The sequence below is a fragment of the Notothenia coriiceps genome, unplaced genomic scaffold (assembly GCF_000735185.1).
Source record: "Notothenia coriiceps isolate Sejong01 unplaced genomic scaffold, NC01 NC01_scaffold00014991, whole genome shotgun sequence".
Classification (NCBI taxonomy): Eukaryota; Metazoa; Chordata; class Actinopteri; order Perciformes; family Nototheniidae; genus Notothenia; species Notothenia coriiceps.
In genome coordinates this window covers 236231-262174 of record NW_011347692.1, presented here as the reverse complement: position 1 = coordinate 262174, position 25944 = coordinate 236231, and the positions used below count along the sequence as shown (strand labels likewise).

General features: G+C 41.6%; 3 protein-coding genes across 3 annotated transcripts in view; 1 reads left to right on the top strand and 2 right to left on the bottom strand.

Annotated features, from left to right (window-relative positions):
* LOC104948742 (neurobeachin-like protein 2) overlaps positions 1-6409 on the top strand; it is an 8677-nt gene extending 2268 nt beyond the window's left edge. The window contains exons 2-14 of the mRNA XM_010774969.1: positions 110-121; positions 337-506; positions 1284-1417; positions 2323-2482; positions 2811-2913; positions 3095-3245; positions 3491-3646; positions 3794-3953; positions 4606-4694; positions 4833-5579; positions 5693-5877; positions 6060-6216; positions 6320-6409. Of these exons, the coding sequence (XP_010773271.1) occupies positions 353-506; positions 1284-1417; positions 2323-2482; positions 2811-2913; positions 3095-3245; positions 3491-3646; positions 3794-3953; positions 4606-4694; positions 4833-5579; positions 5693-5877; positions 6060-6216; positions 6320-6409 (2286 nt within the window). The 5' untranslated portion in view covers positions 110-121; positions 337-352. The remainder of the gene's footprint in view (positions 1-109; positions 122-336; positions 507-1283; positions 1418-2322; positions 2483-2810; positions 2914-3094; positions 3246-3490; positions 3647-3793; positions 3954-4605; positions 4695-4832; positions 5580-5692; positions 5878-6059; positions 6217-6319) is intronic.
* Positions 6410-7134: 725 nt separating this feature from the next.
* LOC104948741 (uncharacterized) lies at positions 7135-8938 on the bottom strand. The gene is made up of 3 exons (XM_010774968.1): positions 8819-8938; positions 7656-7904; positions 7135-7409 (listed from the first exon to the last, which is right to left on the bottom strand). Exons 1-3 carry the CDS (start codon positions 8895-8897, stop codon positions 7135-7137), a joined length of 603 nt encoding a protein of 200 aa, XP_010773270.1. The 5' UTR covers positions 8898-8938.
* A 710-nt stretch (positions 8939-9648) lies between these two features.
* Positions 9649-25521, bottom strand: LOC104948740 (neurobeachin-like protein 2). Its single transcript, XM_010774967.1, has 18 exons — positions 25011-25521; positions 18401-18489; positions 18072-18236; positions 17448-17529; positions 16993-17105; positions 16674-16756; positions 15898-15983; positions 15239-15542; positions 14582-14688; positions 14159-14245; positions 13146-13229; positions 12813-12911; positions 11256-11908; positions 11042-11174; positions 10625-10744; positions 10175-10514; positions 9866-9948; positions 9649-9765 (listed from the first exon to the last, which is right to left on the bottom strand). Exons 1-18 carry the CDS (start codon positions 25083-25085, stop codon positions 9649-9651), a joined length of 2820 nt encoding a protein of 939 aa, XP_010773269.1. The 5' UTR covers positions 25086-25521.
* Between the last annotated feature and the right edge of the window lie 423 nt (positions 25522-25944).

Here is a 25944-nt window from a genome sequence, read left to right as displayed (position 1 = left end):
ACGTCTAACTTGTGAAGATACAGCAGTGTCTTCACCGTGATGCCGATAACCCGGTTGAGGTGGTTAGTCCTCCTATGTCGGTGCATGTAAATGGTAGCTTTCGCGACCTCTGCGACATCAATGTACATCTAACCACGACAGAATCAGATCCGTTGCAGCCCCTTTTTAAGAGATTTGGGTATGGAGGAAAATAGAGAGGGTTGTGTTTTCTGACACTTGGTGAGTCCCCTGGAACACCGGGGACACATATTTATGTATAAAAGACGTACAAAAGTACATTTGGCATGATAGGTCACCTTTAAAAAGAACTTATGTGGAAGTTTTTTTTCCCTCGCAGGATGTTGTAAATGTGATGGGAGGTGTAGGGGTTTTGCTGCCTCTGCTGGAGCAGGTATGTGAAACAGAGCAGGTTAACAGCGGCAGTCAGGAGATCTCAGACCTGCTGGGACCAGAGCTCACCTCCAGAGGCCCCGCTTCCATGCTGCTGCCACTCAACAAGTCCCCAGGTCAGCTCATGTTTAGCTTAGATATTTAAACCTAGATTTTTCTTCATGAAAGGGTCAGTTCACCTAAAAATGAAGGGGCAGGAACATTGTTTCTGGAAGGAAATGTCAGGGTGTTAATTTCAATTTTTGAATACTGTGAGCATCGAATACCATTTACCCTCAGTGTAGTGGGATGGATGCTTAAATATTAGACTTAAGTATCTCATAACCTTAGCAAATCAAATAACAATTTCCACTTGTACAGTATGGACATGTGGGAAGTCAGAAAACGCTTTATGTTCAACCTAAAGTATTGTGAATTTTGAGGCTTACTATGTTGTTGTTCCTGGTTATTTCTGTTCACTAGACCTAGGCTAAATGATAAATATGATTTTCCGTGTAGTGAAGATCATGTGTAATGGCAGTGAGTCAGCGTCTATACACTGTTCATACTGCAGGAACAAACAGGATGTGAAAGACAGATAAGAGGCGTATACTATAATATACAACACACAAACATAGAACAGATTGTGAAATCAATGCTTACAGGTTAAATGTCATAATCAGCATGAGGTATAACATTCGCATGTGGAGATCCAGTTCAGTGGCCAAATGCACCTTATTCTGCAAGAAGTCTAACACGAGATATATGAATCGGTTGCAAAAGTAAGGGAAATACCATAACCACAACTCATGCTGAGATATGCAGATGTCAACAAAGTGCTTGGTAATGCAGAAATATGACTGGGAGATACAGGAAACCATAAATGTTGATTTGCCCCATTTTTTGTCTCTCAGAGGGCAGACTAGAGAGAAACAGCATTGCCGCCTTCCTGCTGATGGTGAAAAACCTGATTCTTCATCACCCTGTTAATCAGGAGTGCCTCCTGCAGTGCCACGGGCCGAGCATCATAGGAGCCATGCTCAGCAAAGTAAGCACCCTGTTCTTGGTTTTGCTCCAGCAAGTGGGAGTTGATTGCGAAAAGAGCTGATTAGCATCTGAAAGTGAATATTTGACCTTTTTTCTTTTGTAATGCTGCGGTATAATTGCTGTATAATGAATGGGTATTGTGTTGAAACCATTGGTTCTATGAGATTCACAGTATCACATGCTTGTGTGGGGAAATGAATGCAGAGTTCGCCAGATTGCAATTGCTCTTTCACTGAGCACAAAAGCGTAGCTATCAAATCTGTGGTTTGAAATATTTTTGTTGAAAGCTAGGGAAATTAATGTAGATTTAAAGCTAAATTAAAATCAAAGACTTTCAAACCACTCTGTGGATCTCTTGCAAGACAAACTCGGCAAATGTGCTTTTTGCTGCTGATATAAACAGTGAATATCCCCTTGTTTAATAATATAAGGAACTAAGGACAATGCTGTGTATATATAAGGATCAAGGTAATGAGTTGTTGAGCCCTTGAGATGCAATAATAATTATTCAGTTTATACTATTAAGGAATTTTTGTTTTATTGATGATGTTCAGAAGTTTCAATTTTCACACAGTGGTAATAGATCTATAAGGGTGGCAGCCAATAAGGTGTTGTGTTGGTGCAGCACAGACACAGCTTCTGTCTGACAGGATATGCTGAAATACATGCTGTTAAGGTGGAGCATCCTGTAAGGAAGCTGTTTCCCAATAATCTCATGGGGTTGCCACGTTTGACAGTGGCAAAGACATGAACACTGACAGAACACAAACACTTGTACTATCCATGCACTCGACTCCCATTTCAGCAGAATCAAGTGTTTCCAAAAATAGACAGTCCATAAACCCTTGTTCAAAAATAACCATCTTTAACACAAATCCCCTCTCCTCTTTGCTTCCTCTGCTACAGGTTCCTGGCAGTATGATGGACATGAACGTTTTATTGGCCTGCCAGCTGCTGCTGGACCAGGTTTTCAACGAGGGGAACAGCCCACTTCTACAGCAGCTCTACCAGCACCTGCTCTTTGATTTCCGCATCTGGACTAAAAGCCATTTTACCGTTTGTCTGGGTAAGGCACAAGCAGTCCTCATGTTGCGAGTAATGCCCCTGTGAACCTTTTCATGTGTGCCGGAGCTGTTTGTGTCCCTTTTTATGAATACTTAAGCTAGCCTGAAAGGAGTAAAAGCAGGCTAAAAGCAGGGAGAGCAGAGGTAGAACACATTAAGGTTTCTAGTTCAGGCTGTGGTGAGGACTCAAAGTGAATCTGTGCCTGAAGCCTCGCTTTGGTTCCTTTTTTTTAATGAATGCACTTCTTCAGTACAACCTCTTGTATAGGTTTGACATTTCTAAATGTCAAATTGGAGAGAAATGACAAAAGTCTTATTTTTCTTCCAAAGCCCACGTGCAGTACATGGTGTCTGTGCTTAACAAAGGCAAGCAGCGAATGAAGAGGAAGTACGGAGTCCAATATATTCTGGAAACAATTCGCACATACTACAGGTGAACCTTTGACATGCACTTAAATAAATTCAACACATGGTTTCAAGATACAATGAGATGTCCACCAAAATATATTTGTAAAGGTTAAAAGTACGTCTAAATATACTTTTTCATATTCAACCATATTTCTTTTCACATGAATGCAGACTGAGATCATTGATTTATTTATTTTTGCTCGTAGTGTGGAGAAAGATGGCAGCCCTCTGTCCGATGAAAAGCAGACGATTCAAACGTCTCTCTTCGCCTTGCTGAAAGACTTTCTAAAGTCTCCTACTCAAAAGGAGCTTCACACTGTCCTCGCCTACATTGTGTCTGTCGGAGAGGAGAAGCAGGTATGTTCTATTTCTGTGTTTCCTTCTGGAGTTTACTTTGTTATCTTCTGACCTTTTCAATTTAATATTTCACTTCCAATGAACTCTCCCTGATCATCCAGCTGATAGATCCTCATGTTTTGGCATCTATGTACTTACAAACTCCTTATGTGACCACTTAAAATGTTACCCTCCCTAAATCCATATTTCTTGGTGTTTTATCCTCCTCTTTGACCCTTTCCTCATGAATGTCTCCTCTCCATCAGGTGGTGAGGGCCTTGGACGTGCTGTACGAGCTGTTGCGGAGCAGCCCCCCCCAGGAGCAGGTGCAGGCCGTGCTGCTGGAGTGGGGGGTGGAGCAGCTGTACTGCTTGCTGCTCACTCCAAGTTTCGGAGACGAGGCCAGAGAGAGGGTCTTCAGGGTGAGAAACACTGACCTAACCTCTTCTTAAAATACTTCAGTTTATCACTTGGCAGATGTGTTGCCTTTTACTGCAAGCTCCCATGTGATATATCGTCAGAACTGAAGTAACAACCACTGTTGCACAATTTCCCCTTCCATGTTGCAGGTTTTATACAAAATCCTTAAAAGCGAGCGAGTGTCTGAGCGAAACAAGCAGCGCATCAAGCTCAAGGATTTTGGATATCTTGGCCTGGTTTGTTTCATGGATACGATTCCCGTCACCATGACTACTGTGCGGTGTCTTTACGAGCAGGTCCTTGCTACAGGTAACGTCAAAGCAGCTCAGTGCTCTGTGGTCGAGTGAGCTAGAAATGGATGATAAAAGAGACGTCTTTAAATGCTAGAGCTACTGAACATTTGATTTCAAAGTATTTTTCAGTAACATTAAAAAAACTGTCACGAAAAAATATCCTAATTAAAAAAAATAAAAACGAAAGGGTTTAATTCATAAACATAGTAGTTGTATTGACAGTTGTTTTTCACTGTTCACAGAATCTGTATTACCATAAAAGCTTTCATCAGGTCTGATTCTCAAGATTGTATTTGTTGAATTAATTTACACTTTATTTCCATAAGTTCATAATTAAATCCATTTATTATTTTCCTGAAAAGGACCATAACATTTTTCTTGATTTTCCCATTATATAATAAACTAAATTAAATAGTTATTTTAGAGGATCTGGGTTGTGCAGGAAACTTTCAAGAAACAGGGAACAGCAACCCTGTAGGTTTTCCCTTTTAAACCATGGTACCATGATATAATTAAACGATGCAACGATGAAAAATCTCAAATATCTTGATAAGTATCACTCGGTAATAAGTGAGTTTATGAAGGATCCCAACACTTATAGTAGGAAGCTGATTTTTTAAAAAGTATTTTCTAGGTGTAAGTTAATTAAATGTTCTGCTGCCCCACAGATGCAACCCCGAACTTCAGAGACCTCCTGGCTGTCGTCTGTCTCTCCCACCGAGCTGAGCTCACTGTCCGCTTAGACGTCTGCCGCAAGGTCAGTCTTCTCTCTTTTAATTTATACACTTTCAAACTGTCATCGTCATCTTTTGAGTGCAAAAGTAACATCAAGCACAACCATGCTCTTCGTAATAAAAACAATCTCTTCCTCTGTTCCTCTCTGTTAACCCCCCAGATCTTTCATCTGATCTACTCCAATGAGGATTATGTGAAGCAGCTTGCTAAGCAGCCGGGCTGGCAGGATGTTTTCACCAAGCTGTATGTGAAAGAGTCCTACGAGTCACACGCTGCCAGCATCGCAGGATCCAGCAACCACACCTCCTTCGAGCCCAACTTCCGGCCTCCGCTGCACAGGGGGCAGTCTCTGGTCATCGAGGACGCTCACCCGGAGATGTTCCTGAACTACCGCACCTCGCAGGACATCGGGGATGAGGAGGAGGAGGAGGAAGAGGAGGAGGAGGAGGAGGAGGAGGAAGAGGAGGAGGATGAAAGTGGTCAGCGAGACATCTCTGAGGGATTCTCGGATTTATCCCAGTCTCCTCCGAGTGGAGGAACGCTTAAAAACTTCACCGGCTCCCTTCATTTTAAGTCTTTTGATTCAGTGGACCAGGTGAGCCACTCGTCCTCCATCTCCAATGCCGTTGATATCACCTCCTCTCGCCCTGATGATGAAGGGAGAGACTACCAGCCGCTTTCCCCCTTTGGTACCCCCTTTGATTTGGATCTGGGGGGCATGGGAGATAACGGCACACACACTCCTGCGGGCAGCCTGACAAACACACCGTCTCCTCTAGAGAACTGCAAACTTTTCCCACCTGCCAGACCCAGGAAGAGCTCCAGTCTGTCCAACGTGCTGGATGACACCAGCTATGGGACAGACCCTCCAACTGGAGACACCATCTCAAATACGTCCAACCCACAGGTAGCTCCCTTAGCGCAGATGTTATGGATATCAAACCTATTATTTGTCATTTTTATGAGCATTTATTGTCTTTGATCTCTTTCTAAGGATTTTGAGTGTTGTTTGCATTTCAGCAGACCCCCGAAGAGGAGCTGTGCAACCTGCTGACCAACATCGTGTTCTCGGTGCTGTGGAGCCGCAGCGGGCCTGAGGCGTCGGAGGATGTGGTTTGGAGAGAGAGAGGACAGGTGTTTTCTGTTCTCACCAAACTGGGTTCCTCCTGCCAACTGGTGCGCCCTCCTGATGACATCAAACGCAGGTCAGTGACGGTGAATTCAAATGTACTGCCACTCACAAACACATTGGAATGGCAGTCTCACAATGGAAAGATACAGTGAACCACGCCCATGGCTGTGTCACCTTTTAGTGTAATTATCCAGACATATTGTTTTATCACACACTGGGGTTATTAGCTCATCCTGTTTTCCACTTTTGTTCCAGTCTGCTGGAGATGATGCTGGAGTCGTCTCTGTCAGACCTGAGGGAGGCTCAGGGCGTGACCCTGCCTTTCTGTCCCAGCCTGGTTCGCCTCCTCAGGCTGCTGCAGGACTTCCTGTTTGCTGAGGGTACAGACAACCACACCCTGTGGAGTGAAAAGGTATATCACGCACCCAACATAACATCGTCTTACCTAATTAGCAAGAGAGCCTATCTTCAAAACAGTTGAACTATTCCTTTGATTTGTTTTGTTGTGTCTGGAGGTGAATGGTAAAACCTTCACCGCTTTGGGAATCTTTTGTACAGCATTAATTAGACAGAAGAGGTTGTGGGACTTCACTTTGCAGTACTGAATCTGACATTAGGAGTATTCCATACATACTCAACACAAGTGGAATTTAGATTACTGATGAACTACACTTTTCAGTCCAGTCAGATCTGGTGGCGTTCACTTTGTGCAAAACAATAAATGGTGTGTCTTCCAAGAAATGTTGTAATTTGACATTAGTATTGTGATAACAACATATCATAATTTATACAGGTGAAATAAAATACAATTATTAAAGGTCCCATGACATGCTTTTCCGGTTATTACCCGTCCCCTTGTGTGTTATGTAGCTTTTTATGCATGTAAACCGTCTGCAAAGTCACACACCCTCAAAGTACACCCTGTAGCGAGTAAAACTCTAACACAGAAAATACCTGTCTATGCTGCCCCAGAACGCCTCGTTGGAGATTTTTCTCTTTCCATTTTTTTCTTCCTGAGTACAGTGACGTAACGATACCCAGGTCCAAATGGACCAATCCGCGGAGCTCCTCACACACACACACTCAGCCTTATCTTTTCTCAGCCNAAATTAAAGTTTCTCATTAACTGGGGGATGTTGCTCACTTTACATATTTGAGTGTTATTGATACAATACTGGAATTGAATGCAACTTGGTATTTGAGGAAAGGATTCCTCAAATACCAAGTTGCATTCAATTCCAGTATTGTATCAATAACACTCAAATATGTAAAGTGAGCAACATCCCCCAGTTAATGAGAAACTTTAATTTACATGTTATAATTGCCTGTATCAGAGGGAAAGCATTTTACCTGTGACTGCAGTGAGGTTTACTCCAGGGCTTTTGGCATATTCAAACACAGTGAAGAGCTGGAAGTTGTATTTAGTTCCATTTGTGAGTTTTGAGATTGTGTGTTTCACTTCAGTCTCATCTGATGCTGTGAAATTAATATCCTTTCCATTGAACACAAGTGTGTAGTTGAAGGTTACATCCACATTTTTCCACCCCAGAGTTATACTGGTCTCTGTTTGTTCAACTGATCTGAAATCTTCTGCATTAAGGGGAGCTGGGAATTAAAGAAACAAGATGAAGGAAAAGTCACAAAATTAGACGAAAGGATAAAAATACGGCAGCATTTCCTGTATAAAACTTTGTATTTGGTGTAGTTCCTTTCCTCAAACAAATACATTGCATTCAATTCCAGTATGTCATCAATAACAGTCACATATGTAAAGTGAGCATCACCCCCCAGTTAATGAGAAACTTTCATTTACATGTTATATTTGCCTGTATCAGAGTTCAAACATCTTACCTGTGACTGCAGTGAGGTTTACTCCAGAGCTTCTGACATCTTCAAACACAGTGAAGAGCTGGAAGTTGTATTTAGTTCCATTTGTGAGATTTGAGATTGTGTATTCCACTTCAGTTTTATCTGATGCAGGGACATTAATCTCCTTTCCATTGAGTATATAGTTGAGGATATTGTCAACTTTGTCCCACCGCAGAGTTATACTGGTCTCCGTTTGTGTAACTCTTTGGAAACCTTCTGCATTACGAGGAGCTGGGGAGTAAAGAAACATGATGAAGGAACAGTCACAAAATGACACGAAAAGATTTAAAAAATGACAGAATTTCCTGTATAAAACTTTGTATTTGGTGTAGTTCCTTTCCTCAAACAAATAAGGCGCATTCAATTCCAGTATTTTATCAATAACAGTCAAATGTGTAAAGTGAGCAACACCCCCCAGTTAATGAGAACATTTAATAGTTAGGATATATATATATATATATATAGTTGAGGATATTGTCAACTTTGTCCCACCGCAGAGTTATACTGGTCTCTGTTTGTGTAACTGTTCGGAAACCTTCTGCATTACGGGGAGCTGGGATGTAAAGATCATTTTAAAACTTCTTAATATAAGTATGTCATGTCTCTAGATATTGCTCTGATGCTAAATACGAAAGTGCGTGAAAATTATGATACATTTGAATAAATACAGCAATTTATCTTAAATGTGCATTTCATCAAATGCTGATTCAAAATGTAATATTGCTTACCAGTGACAGCTTCAAATCTGTATCCACTGCTGTTGATTCCGTTAAGCGAAGTGATGAGAGTGAAATTGTATTTTGTCGCATCCTTCAGAGAAGTAACTACATGTGTTACTGATGTCCCTTCTGCAGTTGCGTTGATAAATTCCTCCTTGTAGTTACCTTTGTTTTCATATTCAAGGAAGTATGTTGAAATGGTGGTTTCAACCTGTTTCCATATCAGAGTTATACTGCCCTCAGTTTGTGAGATCACATTCACATTTTCAACATTTGCAGGAGCTAAGAAAACAAAGAGTTGACCGATTATTTGAAGCAGAAGAATTCAGTGTGAGACAAAATGACATTATAATGGGCTTTCATACAAGTCTGCACTATAATACAAGTCAATACAGACAGAGATAAAGGGCAGGGGCTCAAACTCACGATTCTTTGTTGTTGCAAGGGTTGTTGATGAAGTGGTTGGAGGTGCGCTTGTTGATGTTGCTTCACTTCTTGGGCTCATTGTATTTGTTGTTGATGCTGCTGTGGTCGTCTCAGTGATGCCCTAAAAACAAAAAAGGAATTGTTGGAAAACAGTGAGAATAGACTAACCCGCAAACATTATAATTTCATACAGTCCAACATCTCCAGAAGTGTTTAACTGACTCATAACAGAGATAACTAATGCAATATGTGAGTATCCCAAAGCAATTACATTTCTGCTGTTATAATGTATATTATATTGTTACATGAACAATTGTGAACGGCAGTGTGCACAGGGCCGTGGGAAGTAGGGGTGCTGAGGGTGCTGCAGCACCCCCTGATGGAGGACAGGGAATCTGCACGTCCACAAGATTAAATGGAAATATAATACAAAAAAACGAATTTTCAGCCCTGATGTAACAACATTCATAATTAAGTAAAAATAACACCCTTTTCATCNACATTGCCATTCGAAAGCGCTGGAGACGCTGTAGTACATGTAGATGGTGCTGTTCTCACAGAATCAGCCCATGCAAAGACAGTGTTAAATTGAGCGAAATGAGGAATGGCTAAAATGCATGATCCGTTTGGTATTTTGAAAAATAAAAAGTATAAATATGTCTTATATAGGTATGGTCCTACACTATATTATTCAAATATAGCATGATAGGTCCACTTTAAATTAGAAATTGAATTGACCATCCAAAAGGGAAACAAGAAAGCAAAAATAACATGGAGACAGGTCATGACTGATATTTCACTTCTCACTCTCTTGATTCACTTCTCACTCTCTATTTAATTGTGTCACATCTAACCTTGATGTCCCAGTTCACTACACTGTGTCCTGTGAGCCTGCCATCATATAGGTGATTGGGCGACAGGTCCAGACATATCTGGCTCTTGAAGGCCTGCAAAAAACAAACAGTTGCATGCAAACAAGTATATTTTACTGGCGTTGCTTATAATTCACATAATACAAGCAGTGTTATAAATGGTTCAATGGATCACCTGTGGAGTGTAGTACAGAAGAAGCTTGCTGTTGAGATCAGATAACTCTCCCTCCGCTTTGAATAAGGACACGTGATTCGGGCCTGTGATGTGGAGCAAAAACAAATGTAGGTCATAAAATATGCAAACGTTGTTTGGTATGCATGAAAATAAGAATCCTATGGGGAATTCTGTGATTTACTTTAGTATTGGTTTTCTTTACATTAGATTGTTTGGTGAACTCTGGAAGAGCTAAGATCTGAAAACGTAACATTTTGAAGGTGTAAAATGTTTACAACAACATTTTCATTGTTGCACAGCGTGACATACCTGCAGCGTGCAGAGCTCTGGTCTGTGCCGGCTGCAGAGCCTCGTGGCAGATGAACGCGGTGCCCAGGAGCCCATCCAGAGACGTGGGGGTTCCCCACTCTGTGTCCTGCAGTCCTGCTGGGATGGTGTGCACTGCGGTCTCTCTCAAAGACCCCCAGCGACCCCCTGCAAAGGTAGCTGGGAAGGACTGGGAACGGATAAGGGAGGGTCCATGGGGGGGGAAGGAAAACTCCGGCGTCGATGGGTTAGAAGACGAGGACATGGGCAGGTTGGGGGAGGTGGTGGTGGTGGTGGTGGTGGTCCGGTTGCCCGCAGATCCGATGCAGCAGGAAGTAAAAGGCTTCAGGTGGCAAGTTGGGGGAGAAAAATAGGAAGTCAGATTAATAGAGGGGAACTATTTTTTAATATTAGGTCCATTGCCAGGATCATTTAGATAGTAGTGTCAGTTACCTCACTGAAAGATGGAAAGCGAAGCGGAGCAGTTTTACGCTGCTCTCCGTCGATGTAGATGGTGACCAGGTTCTGACCGAACGGACGACGGCCTGGGATGTGGACTATAGCCACTGAATGCTGTGGTGATGATGATTAAATTAGGTACATTTATGTATTGAGAAACTAAAGGAGCAACATAGTCTCCAGACAGTTGACAGCTTTCATTTAACCTAATGATAGACCTCTCCATCTCCTTCAAAAGGTGCACTTTTCTATTTCTTAGTGATTATTCTTCAAGGTTACGGGCCAAGACAGCACCGTTTAGAAAATGATTTGTTATTTTCTCCTTGATCAAATGTATTTGTATTTGGGACAGGCTAAAAAAGGACACATGTTGGCTAATATCCTTACTGTACTATGTGTGTCCAAACTCACCCAGCATGAGTCTGATAGTGGGTACTCTGGCAGCGTGACAGCCATGTAGTCTTTCTTAGTGCAGACAGCCACCACCAGCACTCCCTCTATGGAGAAGAAGGCCTCCAGCCCCGTTCCACTTGCTGTGAAGAAACTTTAAAACGATACTTTCGGTCAAAAATTGTGCAACGTAGACATCTTATTTATAAAAGCACGCACTTTAACTTCTCTTTACCTGTAGAGCTGCTTCCTGCGGGGTCCTTTTCCCATGTCATACTGAACCCCTGTGACAGAGTTTGCACGAGGTTTGCGGTGATTAGAGGACTCTGAATGACACGGGAATTCCATGTTGAGGCAGAGCCAGGCGTGAAAGGCAAACCCGCTGCCTGGCCAGCGTTGGACTGTGGGCACCATGATGCCAGCCATGGGGGGCGTGAGGTCAAAGTATTGCAAGGCACTGTCCTGGCCTTCTCTGGCCGCTATGGCCGAGAGCACTTGGATGACGCGAGAGCAGTAGGGGTGCACCTTCCCCACGACCGCGCCATTGTCCTGATCCACTCTGAGCAGTCTGAGCAGGCCCTTCAGCTCCTCAGGTCTCAGACACAGGGAGCCCAGGTCCTGCAGGAGGCCCAGCAGGGCGTCTGCACACTGCCTGTCCAGATTCTGGGGCTGTGAGAGCACCTGCAGCAGAGCCCACACCATGCCCGCCTCGACAGCCACGGTGCGGCAGGATAGGGAGCCGCCGCAGACGGTGGCCAGCCACTGGGCCACCAGCAGCTGCAGGTCCCTCTGACGTGACAGGTCAGGGAGCCACTGCAGGAGCAGCAGCAAAGGCTGGTCGTTACTGATGCCAAGGTGATGGGCGTGGGCATGCTCACCCTCCACTGCCTGGAAAAAAAGAGTGAAGACAGAGAATGAAGATGATATGTGGTCACATTATCAATAACAACTTCATTTAAAGGTCCCCTATTATACTCTTTTTCATCAATATATTATAGGTCAAAACAGGTGTCTGAAGTGTTTGGCTCCAAATACCAAACAGATCATGCATTGTAGCATCCCATAATCCCCTCTGTTTCAGCCCTGTTTCAAAAGTGCTGATTCTGTGTCTGTTACTTTAGATGAAAATAAGATGCCACTCCCCAAGCCCCTCTGTGAGATATTTGGTTAAAAAAAACACAATGTTGCTCTAGGACAGAGGTTCCCAACCTGGGGGGCGCGCCTGAGTCCAATAACCATCAAAGTCACTCCAATAGTGCTCCTTAATTACGCTTTCATCCTCCTTTAACAAAATGCTTCACATTCATCTAGTTTGAGACAGTAGTTGTAGCATTTTGCGACTTTTAAACTTGAATTACCGCTGTTGCCTTGTCTGTTCTCCCCCCCCCCTTGTGTGTGTGTGGGTGTGTGTGTGGGGGGGGCGCAACTTCCAACAGGAGTAATTTGGGGGGGCTCTCGGGGAAAAAGGTTGGGAACCCTGCCCTAGGAGGAGATTCAGGTGATAAGGTGAGGGGTGTTACCTAGGTCGGTTATCTGGCTAATGGTTACACAACTCAAAAAAACCTTATGACATCATAAAGTGGCCAAAATCTGATCAGCTCATCAGGACAAAAAGAGAGAGAATCTTTTTTCCTGATACTTTCAGAATCTCTTAATCTCTTTTTATGTATAAAAGACATGAAAAAGTGAATTTTGCATAATAGGTGAACTTTAAATAAGAACATGGTCATCCATAACAGCTAATTGGCATCTACTGTCTCTCAGTGGGGATAATGAGTGCTGTGTGCTTTACCATGTTCATCAGCTCCTGCAGAAGCCTCTTGGTGGGTTGACCTTGACTCTTCAGCACATCAAACAGCTGCGAGTAACCAATCCTCTCCTTGAAAACCTCCTGTGGGGAAATGAGGCAGAAATAGGCTGGTGAAAGCTGCCCCTCAGGGGATAACTAGTTGGCACACTTCCATACAAGGGAATACAATGAGAGTTCTTAAATGAACGGAAACCAGCTTTCCTCATCAGGATCTAACTTTATCTGGGATTGTAGGTTGTATCATATGTAATAAAGCTTTAAAATACATGTAAAGAATTATTAGGGAGGTATGATTTGACCACAAAGATGCCTTACCTTAGCAGAGGGTGAGTTATTCATTATAGCTGTGAGGACTCCTAGAGCATGAACTGTAATACTGTCTGATCCTTTCTCCAAAACCTACATCAGAATAAGGATTGTGTTACAAATGTTTTGAATGAGGCAGAGTTCCAAACGTGAATCATAATGAGTTGACATCAGAAGCCCGGAAAAGGTGAACATTCCAACTGCACAGCACCAAGAAGGAAAGCAAATACATCAACATTGAAGAAATCTTTCACCAAATGAATGAATGATTATCTGCATTAAGTGCAAGGGGAAGTGCAGCTCATTTCATTTTTTTTTTCTTCTAAACAACAATTATTGGAGCAGAATGGGTAAGTGCACTGCTGTATCAGTCACTAAACAATTGCCTCTTTGTTAATTAATGATAGATTCACACATGCAAAATCCAAAGCCAACCACCGTAACAAATAAAAGAAATTCAGGGAGATCCCCAGTATTGCTACAAATGAAGCAACATCAACACACCAGGTTGTGCCAGGTCTTAGAAGAGTAGAAGGAAAGACATGCTCATTGTAAAACCACCATTTCATGCATGCACCAAGAAACACTCAGCATGCTCTTTTTCCCTTTAGATGTCAACAAGAAATTCAGCCTCTAATTGTGAATGTTATATAAATCGACTCTCCAACACTAGCAAAGATGAATCCCTCAACTAATCATTTGAATCTTGTGCTCAAAACTAATGCCAACTTGATTGTATATTTTTAAAGTTGGATTCAATGGACCAAAATAACACATGTAATAAAGGCTGTAAGTGGATATTCTAGATGGACAGATAGCCCAATATGAAAGATTAAAAAGGGAATTCTAAACAACAATAATGACCGATAGTCTTCTACCTGCTTTGTTTACAAAACGAGAGTAAGCCAGACTTCCTGCTTCAAGTTTCCTGTTTAAATAGCTCAGAGCAGTTAACGTGTGGAGAGAAGGCTGAGTTTCCTGCTGACAGACCAATATCAAAACCGAGTGGGGGGGGGAAGTACCTGGTCCACTTCGAGCTCTGTGAGTAAACAAGTAGTGAGGTCACACACAACCTCACGATCCGGTCTAAGCATGTTGCTCTGAAAGAGCTGCAGGATGTACACACGGAGCCACACACACAACACACACACAACACACACACACACAACACAGAAAGACAGACAATTAAACAAAACAGTCATCTGTCAAAGGTAATAGAGACAAAGTTGATCCAGGTTTCTCTACAGTTGCAGCGAGGAACATGTGTTGTAACCGTGAGGGGAAATATAAGCTGAAAGCATTAACATTTTTGGGATATTTCACATTGACCAAGCAGTAAAACAGCATTAGGGCAACCAGGCAAATAAAAGAGGAAATAGACATGACATTTAAACAAAACAAATATTTGACAGAACAGACATATTTAAGATGCGCAGGGTTCTGACCTTGCTGTTCTGAACCAGTCTGAGGATGTGTTCAAAGCAGTTGTTGTTGAGGAACACAGCCTGCAGGACGGGCCTGTCAGGGCACTGCAGGATCTCAGGGACAGCAGCTAGAATTGACAACAAGAAGGATGTGGACTATATTTCAGACACTGGGGAAATCGATGACTTGGCCTCCATTCTGATTAAGAGATATAAAATATGAATGCTCAGCTAGCCTTGAGTCCTGCTCTTACTTGTCACAAGGACCGATGCAGGAAAACATTCCTGCCAACTGCAATAACTCTGTATAACAAATCACCTCTGGCTGGAAGAGAACTCTCTGCTCCATAGCTTCTCTTGGATAACTGGACTTAAACTCCCTTCGTACATTTTACATTTATATTCAATTTCATATTTAATAATCCATTCTTTACACAATTAATGTATATATAATATCCTGCTTTATATTTTGTTACTGTACATTTGTATTTCCACATGTATATTTTCTACTTTTTTTTAATGCTATTGTATTTCTATTTGAGATGTTTACATTTTGGATTGTTTATTTCTAGTCTTTTCATTTCTTAAATGTACAATGCCTTGTCTTTTTGTGCTGCTGCAACGCAAACAAATCCAAATTGGGATCAACAAAGTACTTCTTATCTTATCCTATCTTACTTAGCATTTGGCGCTGGAGAGAGATCAGGCTCTCCTCCCAGTTCTGCCTCTCCTGCAGCTCACTGCTGAGAGGACGGTTCCAGTTGAGCAGCTGGAAGTAGCTCTCCAGTATGGTCCTGATCTCCAGCTGCCGCTCAGCAGGGCTGCTGGCGTGCAGCAGGTGGATCATCGCCGTCAGGCACTGCAGCGTCAGCCGGGAGAGAGAAGTGCTCTTGGGTTCTGTCGAGGCCCGGCAGCACCACACTCTCAGAACAGAGAACAGGTCCTCAACCGAGGAAGGGGTGATGGAGAGAAGGCCATTCTTCTGTAAGAAAATCATATGGACAAAGTCACTCCCCTGTAATCAGTTTGAAATTGCCAAATACCTGTAGTATTTTGGATCCTGCTGTATTTTTGACTTTTTATATTAATTATCCAGAATATTTTATATTGTTTTGTTTATGTTCATATATAATATTTTTCGTTTTGTTTTTGATTGTTAATTCTCTTTTACCACTTTTTAAAAGTATTTTAAGTATTGTATTATACAGTCTGAACACACTTCTGCTTCTGTGATGAAAGAATTTCCTAAATTGAGATCAATAAAGTATCTATCTATCTATCTATCTTGTAGTGTTTCATAATAAAAACTGATGAAGAGGAAAGAAAGGCAAGCAGACCCTTCCTCCGCTGATGATAGCGCCCTGGAGATGGACAAATCTTAGTGTGATGACCTCTGGTAGCTTCTCGCTTTCCTGCAGACTTTCTGTGACATTCAGATCAAGAAACAAAGTTATAAAAAAAAAAAAACGTATTTCACTTATCACTTAACCACAATACAGCAACCATTCATACAGTGCTGTTAAAATAACATGCACATACAGTGTACCTTTTGTATTGTTTGTTATCATAAGGATAATAAATGTCACTTGTCCGTGGTACAATGGCTGAACATGCCCTGCTATGCCACCTCTGTACTTGGGAATTACATGAAAAACAGAAGCTTAGGTATTGCTAATTGGCTAGGTATTGCACAATTAGCTCTCTACAGTTCTAATTAAACGCTGCTATTATGGGATAATCTTCCTAAAATGTGGGCATACTGAAACTTGCCCAGGCTGAGATTTCCCCACATGATTTATAGATTACTAACTGATCAAATGGGCTTTTATATTTAGAAACGCTTGGACTCAGGAGATTGAAACTTGATAATTAGATGGTGAATAATTAAAGTGTTCAGCCCAAAGGTCTCACTGGCTGCACTGACCAGTAATCTTTCATTATAATAAACATGGCAGAGATTGTGATTGGGAGAAAACAAAAGGTCAGGGTTTTTCATGTCAAAGATGACAGATTAAAGCTGTGTTTAGGCAGCAGTGGGAACATTTGGATTCTTGTGGTATATGAGGTCTGACAGAGATCAGTGTGGTAGAGCGGACGAAGGGGAGTATCTCACCATGGAAGAGGGCAGACAGCTCCTCTGGCAAGACCAGCGGGGAGAACTTATACTTGTTCCTCTCCAGCAGGCTCACCTCCTCCCTGTAACACACAAAGCCTCGAGTCACTGCACTGACTCACATCACGCCTAGTCAACGACTGCCACTAATACTGCTGGCATTATGAGGCTTGACTTCAATTCTTACAAGCAACAAGACAGGGTGTTACACATCACAGAAAGGTTGGGCAAGATGCCAAATGCATCAAACAGTATTTGGGTCTTTGTGTGGCTAAATTCCACCTCCCACACATTCACAAAGTAGGCAGCACACACTCACCCTGCCAGGCCTCTCCTCCACGTCTGATAAGGGTCAAAGAGACTCTCAAACAGCACAAATCCATACTGCACAACCATCTCCAGAGACGACTGCTCCCCTTCGCCCTTCTTAAGCTGTAGAAAATAAAAGTTTGGACACCTACTTTGTAATTCTTCTTCAACACAGATTCATATGTATCTGTTGTTCGTATAACATACAATAAATACAACACATTCCAGTTCAATGAATAGAAGGTCGACTACACGTCCATTTCTCTTTTCAGTGTAAACAAGTTTGGTTACTTCTGTATAGGCTTAGTGTATCTCTGTTGTATATCACTTTTCTGCACAGAGTGTCTACAAGGGCACCAAATCATCTTTGCATGATTGATATAGTGAGCTCACATTGGAGCTAAGCCCCGTCATAAATCAATGAAATCTGTTTCCTGCTTGAGGTAAAGTTTATCTTGGCCTTACCTGGCTTAAACAGACATTCAAAAGCTTGATGGTTTCAAAAACAAAACTAGGGGTGTTGTCTGGGTCTATGTTCTCCATATTCCTAGAAGTAGAGAGAAATGTGTGAAATTGAGTGTTAAGGATGATGCGTACCCAATATAAGACACATACAACGGACGCTCAGAACATCAGGGGGAACATCCTGACACTAAGTTGCAGCCTGTTTTCACAACCTGCTTGCAATTTCTGGAAAAGTTAAAAAACTGTCATACATCCAGTTCCTTATGGCACCATTGTCTCTTTTGTTATTAAAACAGAGCTAACATTTAAAATAAGGAAATTGAGAAGGGTTAAGACAAAATGACCTAATTTTACACATTACATACAAACATTTTAGGTACATTTTCAGAATTTAGTCTCGTGCCAAGTACATGCCTAAATGTTATTTCATCCCTAAATATATGTCTAACAGGCTGATTTATATTACTTCAAGTAAAACCACAACAAATATGGAAGGAATGAAAAAGAACCTGTAGCTGGAGACTTTTAATTATAAACATCTGTATTTGATTGAACACAGTTCTTCTGTCTAGCTTGTTCATGATCACGATGAAGAAGTGTATACACAGGAGGCTGAGTCCTCACCTGCAGACAATGATGAAGAACTTGATGATGAGCAGGGGGTGAGGGAGGGTGCCGTTGGACTCGGGGGGGTCTGAGAGGTGGTCCGCACTCTCCCATAGCTGTTTACCAAGGAGCACCAGGACCTCCTTGGAAAGCATGGGCACCTCGGAGCTGCACTCCTCCAGCCTGGAGAAGGGAGAGGAGGAGGCAAAGGGCATTGTAATAGGGGCTGCGTTTACACATACCATAAACATGTCAAAATGGTATCTCAAAGAAGGTCGTGTTCACCCTGATACGGGGAATTTAAACTGGTGGGAACTAGAAGTTTACAAATAACTGTTAGTACTCACCTCCGCGACTCCAGTGACTGCACATCAACGAGTCTCTCAAAGGACGCCACAAACGCCTCCAGCCACTGCTGCAGATAACCTACGTCTTTCTGCAGGAGGGAGGAAAGAACACATGAGGCCTTCACGCCTGCAGGCATGCACTGTAAATATGCAATGTGAAAAATGTGCACAGCGACACTATAAGTATCAATGGAGCATGTTCTGTGCTTATGCTCGGTTGTTAAGTTGCTGCTCTAAATAGGTTAAGCTTCAAACTGTGACAGACAGAAGCTGAAGACATGGCACTACCCTTGTGACCTGTTTTTGTAACAGGATGTTGCAAAGAGATATAACTCACAGAGGAACACACGCGCCAATTCTTTCCTTTTCATAACAGGGAGGTCAAAAGAAATGTTCCTATCCTTTAAGTCTATCGGTTCAAACATTCCGTAATTTCTGCATATAGCTGTCAACGAACAAAAACAACATCTTACTGTAAGCATGTCATTGTTATACACGAGACATTCTGGCTTTAATGCGTCCTTATAGAATCAATTAAGACTATTTAATGAGAGGATGTTTACACATAGACGGCGTTATCGCAGCTATGATCTGCCTCTGCAGTGCAACATATCCTGCCACTCTTCCCTCCTCACATCAGTCTCTATATCTCACATACACCAAATGTCACTTGGGTCACCAGAGAAACAACTTTAAACTTAATTACTTTGATATTTGTATTTATTCATATAAAGCCAAATTATCCTTTATCAGTTGTGCCTATTAAGACAAGTCAAGCTTCTTCTGGTAACGCAGGGTTTCCAAATACAATTAGAAAAAGACAGGACATGCAGACATGTTCCTTGATGTGCTGTGTGATTGAACAACCTGCATATTTGAATTAGCTGAGTATGCACGAAACCACTGCTGCTGATAGTTGAGGCCGCTTCTGCAGTGCCGGGAAGAATGGAACACATGAGTTGTTTCAGACTGTCTAACTGACTCATTGTACACAAATAGTATAATGTACAGCAAACAACACATGATATCGCAATAAACTTCCCCATAAGCCAACAATCAAATAGGTCAAACATTATCACTGTTTAGTCCGCTGCATATCGGTTCATCTAAAATCTGCTGCAGTACAAAGAACATGCGTGCATAACTGGAGCTCAATGTATGTTTGATGTGCATAATTGCCACGGCTCCTCTAGAGGAATGGAGATCTAATGCAGTGAACTCTGAAAACATATTGCAACTTTCCAATGCTGCATTAATGTTAAATGTACATTACCAACTGGCATTGACTTATGAGAAAGTCCATCTCTCATTGTATGTGGCTGAGCAGGGTGCCAGGTTCTTGCGAACCCAGTCTCAGGTGAGCCTTCAGTTTATTTCCCAGCCGGCAGTTCAGTAGCTGCACACCACTTAAAGTAACACCAGCGTCTGACTCGCCCCTTTCTGCTCTTCCAAATGTTAAACAAGTTACAAGGAAATGACACTCTAACTGTAGCTTATTTCCTTCACTCGTGGCCTCCTTGTCAAACCCCTTCCTCTTTTGGTGCTACTACTATAGTGTGGGCAGATAGAAAGGGAGGAGTCTATAAAAAAAATATAAAAAACTTCCCACAGAAACAATGAAGCATCGGTTATGTGTACGGGCTTTCAGGGGAACAGAAAGATGTAGACGAGAAACAAAAGTGAATATATGCACAGACTGACTCAAATGAGACTAATTGAAACAATGAAAGTCATAATTAGAGAATACTGTATTTTTAGGTAGAGTAAGCTTAGTTCATATGCCTTCACCCTGTAAACATCATTATTGAACAAATAATAATAATAGTATTGAAGTTGTCGCGCGCGCACACACACACACACACACACACACACACACACACACACACACACACACACACACACTATAACATCTCTGGCTGTACGGTTTGAAAGCAGGAAACCTAAACGAACAACCTATTGTTTGGTGCCTCCAACATCTTGATAATCAGGTATTCAAAACTTGAGTAGGTGAGGCAAGGACATGGAGACATATTTGAAACACTCCTTCAGCTTTGTTTTACTTTCCATTAATAGATTCAGTAGTTGAAAAGACTGAATCCTCCCTAACATCACTCAGCGTATATGCAAACAGGTTTTTATTAATCTTCCTGTATTAATGATGATGACACCCTGCAGAGTATACACACCACTTATGATTGCATCCACTGCCACTCACAATGACACAGTTAACAACTCTTTATGAGATGATGACACCATCTTTACACCGACTATGACCAAATTAAGTAAGCAAAGATTGCTTTCAGTATTACGAGAAAGGATTCTTCATTTTTTTCCATTCCCACGCAGGTGTACGTAACGCTGTGTTGTTTAAGAGCACCCGAGATGCAGAGTTTAACTACAACAGCAACATTTTTCACTTTAAATAGTAAGGGAATCTGGTTTGCCATGAGGAAGTAAAGCAGAGGAATTGTATTAAATATTCAGAAGAAACACAGTGCTTTGCTTTATGTCTGAACCCTGGGCCTAAAATCATCCCTTACTAAATTACACCTCAGAAAAGATACACGTCCTTCGATCTCAGTTCAACTGCTTTCACTGAACCTTGCTCAGCGCAGCTAGCTCCAGGATTTGTTCGATAAAGCCACTATTAGACCAGATGTCACAGATCAACCATGAGGTACCGACCCCTATAAACTGTGCCATTTATCCCTGTTTTCTCTGCACACGGCCAAGCAGCTGTGCCGCTCTCTGCTGCTTGGCATTCTGTTCGCTCCAGCTTCCTGCACAAGTGAAAGCAAAGAGCACTTTGATTTTCTTCTGGTTGGCCCCTCTGTTGGTAAACAGGGGAGACGGAGACACATGAGGGAATTCAATACCAGGGCTCGTAGGACTTTAATAGAGAGCTGCAGGGGTGGCTGTTGTTGTTTCACTTCTCATATCGACGGGGATCATACCACGATCAGAAACTGAGACAAATACACAGTTGGGTGACTGACAGTGTGGCGAGCAAAGCCGGGAAATGTGACTTGTTGTCTATCCAAGCTGAGGGGGTGGTTTCATGGCGGTGTGGATGGGTGGCAGTCGGATTGTCCCTGTGGTCCATCTCTACCGCTACAGGCTTTAATTATTCCCTCTAACCGTCTCTTATACTAATGATGTGAGGATAATCTCACTCTATTCCTCTGCCAGCCTTTCCTCTTACTGTATCCACTGTTGGGAAGGATACATCTTCGTTTATCACTTTAATCCAGGATTATTACCTCCAGCGGGTCTTTACTTTAACTCAATACGTCTTGGAACAGCTATCTCTAGGCAGTAGACACACATACAAATCCTTCTTACTTAAAAATGTGCAGATATCTACCCAAAACAGCCTAAGTGGGTGTCTTTAAATAGCACATTTTCTCTGATTAAAAGTCCAAGTCCCCAAATGATCCTCTGACTTTTAAAATGCAACAAAGATAAATTATGATTCTCACAACTGAGAAGCTTCAACGAGGGATTGTTAAAGTATTTTACTGAAAAGTTAATAAAGCTGTAAAGCCAAAAATCGCAATTTTAATTCAGGATGCGTTTGAAAATATATTTAACCTTCTACCAGGTTATTTAAGAAAAATAACTTAATTCAATCGATTTGTTGTTTCAACTGTTTTCCAAATCTATCATTTATCCAGTAAAATAATTGAACATTTCTAGTTCCTGCTTCTACAATCTGAGTCACTTAATGTTTTCTCACTTTTGTACCATTGTCAACTAAACACAATTGGCTATTTTTGCAGTTAGTTTCAGAACAGACACATTAAGATTAAAAGCACTTCACAATTCATCGTCATTAAATGGATCACAGTTAAGAACTGAACCTAAATTCATTGTCAAAGTAAGAAGTTAAAAGAAAAACACCAGTTTCAACTCTACAACCAGCTTACTGTATAATGACACAACATTGAAATAAACATTTGTTAAAATGCAGTCTAACGGTATTATTATCCAGAAGAATTCCCATCTGGTTTTCTACAGACACGATCTGACAAGTTAAGGTACTCCCTCAGCGATAAGATCACACTCTTTAATTTGTGTTCGTACCAGTAAGGCATGAGCATTGTATTATGGTCTGGAAAGCATTCTCAGATATGAGATAGAAATTGCCAGTAAGTGTGTTTGTAACTCCAGTACATGAAAGACAATGATGTGCACTGAGCCTTGCTTAGTATGCTATCACCTAACTTAAGACTGCAAAAACCTGATAACCAAGAAGCATTTAGTGAGTAAACATTGGTTGTTTACATTGTCAATACAGTTGTATATAGATCAATGTGATGACATAAATGTGTTTATATTGTGTATCCAAACAATAGTGTCTCGACTATAGCAAATAATCGACATTCTTGTCTGTAACACAGGCTCTTATCTAGGAAATCATCAATGTATCCATCATTGCCTGTCAGTCTGTTGGTTCAATTTTGCAAAAGATCCATCTCTCTTGGACCGATTTGAGTATAAGACGCTTCTATATCACAATGACTTGCCAGCCCCGAGCCATCGCTGATCTAACAATCTTGCAAGGGGTGTGTGATTTCTTGCACAATCGGAGGAAGCAGAGCTCCTTTATCACCGACAAGCCTGAGCTTGTTATGCTTTCTTATTGCGAATACAGAATGATGTCTGAGGTACTGCATGTACTAAAACATGTTGGAATCAACTGTTAGGATGCTTCGCAGATTTTTGATATAGCTTGTCTAAACAAAGTTCATATTTGAGCAAACATGGACAGATGTTGTCGGGATTTCGCCTACATACAGAGGCCGATGAATGCAGTAAAAAACATAATCAAAAGAGAATCAAGAGACATATATATTTACAGCTACCTGGGTTCAAATTCTATAGGACAGGCAGATGATCTCTGAAGTGGCTCTGCTGCCTTTGTGCAGCCTTTGTGCTCTCTGAGTCACATAAGGTGGTGCACTTTAATGTTCAGCTTCATTAAATCCCTTGTTTGTGCCATTCTTCATCGCAGCTTGTTAATAAGGGCAGGTCATTTGCAAAAATGCACATCCAAGAGAGCCTGGAAATCTATGTGTCATTCTCTGATGGAAAATGAGTTAAAAAAACAAAAAGAGAGACAGACAGATAGAGACGTCTATCATTTTTGGTTCCTTTATTTTTTAGGGCAACTGATAAAACTTAGAGCCGAGAGCCAGCTAAATAGGAAGTTGTCTCACACATACAACACTGCTGTCAGACTCACCTTCAAGTACACACACACACACACACACACACACACACACACACACACACACACACACACACACACACACACACACACACACACACACACACACACACACACACCACGGATTATTTGTGAAAGTGCATTCAACTCGTTATGTTTATTAAAGTCTCAAAGTGAGTCTGCAGTCACAAGTTGACAAGAGAAGTTGTAACACAGCGGATTACAAACAACCTCGGAAATGCCCAAAGTGACCACAATGACCACTTTGATAGTAAATGCTGCAAGAGGTGTGTCACACGTGCATTTAGAGAATTTTGCAGTTCTTCCAGCGTGGCCTTTGGCCCTGTTTAAAGCAATAGCATGGTTTCCTAGATTGGAACTGAACCAAATCTGTAAATTAAAGCAACATTTAATTATTATATGTAATGAAAAATGTCCTTGTACATGACTAGGCTTTATCTTTGTAAAGAATGTTGCCATTAAGATTCACTGGGATAATAAGAGAGCAGTCTTTATGCCCCAGAGTGAACATACAGTGCATGCAAATTTGAAAGAAGTCTGATCTTGTTTTCTCTTTCCTCAGGCATGGAAGCAGATTGCAAACACATTAAATAGTAATACTTAAGTTATTCACAGCCAAACTGTATTCCTCCATCCGGAGAAGACAATGTCATGAGGGCAACAATATATTTTTACTCTCAGCTAATTGGTCTCCCTATTACAGAGATGTTGGGCCTTAATAACCAAGCAAATAAAAAAGTTGCAGTTACATCTACAGGGGACAACAGGAAAGACCAAAATATCACACAAAACTATTGCTTCACTAGGGATAATGCCATCTTAGTTTTCATATACATATTTTTTCTCATTTCTCATTGAAATAGGCATAGTCTAACAGGCATAGGCTTCCTGGCACCAACTCAAATGAGAATATAAATTAAGCTTTATAATATTAATCCAATGATGTTTCATGCTTAACTGAGGAAGCGACAATAGCAGGAACAGGAACAGGAAGTAGCCGCAGTGACACCTGCATAGCAGGTACAGGTGCAAACTTAATTAAGTGAGCTAATCCGCTTCGATTAACATATTTACTAAGGGATTTCCATACATTAAATGGCTCAGGGACACAGTCATATGATATGACATGTACTAGTGTGCACAGTGAAGCCTCGACCACTTAGTAAATAAACAGCTGCTGTTCAAACAGGCGTTAAATAAGCCACTTCCTTATGTAGCCTAACTGTTTAAACAAACGTCAGAGACATTATACACGTCTGCAGTAGTTCACACACATCAACATATTGTTTCCATACATAACTTCACGCAGAGGACCTGCTGCAACAGGTGTCTCCGTCAGGTCTTCCACACTTCACTCACCTTTGTGTAATACAACATCCACAGCTCGTGCAGTCTTTCCTTCGATGCCATCCCGCCGCCTTTGGCGTTGCTCATATCCCTTATATTATTAAATCATGAAACTGGTAAGCATGGTTACAGCAAGCGCTGTTTGAAGTTGTTTCCTAAAGGCAGCAGGACGCAGCACGCTCCTGGGAACCATTATTCAGGCACAATAATCCACGCAAAAGTGCTTTCTGTCTCGACGAGCAAAGTTATCAGAGTGGCATGAAAAAGAAAAACATGACAGTCTGTGTATGTAGCCACGGTGCGATCGCAGTCGAAATTAAACAACCAGGAACAAAAATGCGTGGAAATTCATGCCTGGAGGAACACCCATGTCCGCGTTTAAAGCGAGCTTGTTGCCGTATGATTCCTGTTGGAGAGAGTTTCCACGGAAGCGACAGATGCCATCCGCTCAACACCAAGAAACGACTGTGGGTTCAGTCATCAGAGTCCTGTGATGAGCACATTATCATCAACTAGTGTCTGACTGTGAACAATACTGAAGAGTTGACTGTGGATCATGCTCGCAGGTAGGCAGATATTCTTAAAGACACACGCACACATAAACACAACATTAAACTACCTGACAAAGGTACGTTGAAGTCTTGCTACATGCATTAATAAAACGTTTTTTCTATATGGTAATCATCAAAAAATAAATAAATGTACACAATATTTTTATTAATATGCTACAGTAATTACGACATAATAGAAGTTGAACACCTCAGTGCAAGGTACCATAGCTTTCTGAATGAAAAAACCTTGTTGTGCAATTTCTGGAGAATGAGGATCAAGCTGTGTCTTTGCAAATCAGGCAAGAGTTAGTGCTGATAAAATACAGACATGAACACACAAATACACATAAACACATACACAAGTGAACTTTAGACTGTATCAACTAGGCTACCAA

Coding starts and splice junctions, on each gene's coding strand:
- LOC104948741 (XM_010774968.1), bottom strand. CDS start 8,897: ATGAGCCCAAGAAGTGAAGCAACATCAACAAGCGCACCTCCAACCACT. Junction 7,905..8,818: donor CCTTGCAACAACAAAGAATC/GTGAGTTTGAGC, acceptor TTTACTCCCCAG/CTCCTCGTAATGCAGAAGGT. Junction 7,410..7,655: donor AAACCTCACTGCAGTCACAG/GTAAGATGTTTG, acceptor TTTAATTCCCAG/CTCCCCTTAATGCAGAAGAT.
- LOC104948740 (XM_010774967.1), bottom strand. CDS start 25,085: ATGAGCAACGCCAAAGGCGGCGGGATGGCATCGAAGGAAAGACTGCAC. Junction 16,757..16,992: donor TGGAGGAGAGGCCTGGCAGG/GTGAGTGTGTGC, acceptor TGTGTGTTACAG/GGAGGAGGTGAGCCTGCTGG. Junction 13,230..14,158: donor CAGAGCTCGAAGTGGACCAG/GTACTTCCCCCC, acceptor ATTCTGATGTAG/GTTTTGGAGAAAGGATCAGA.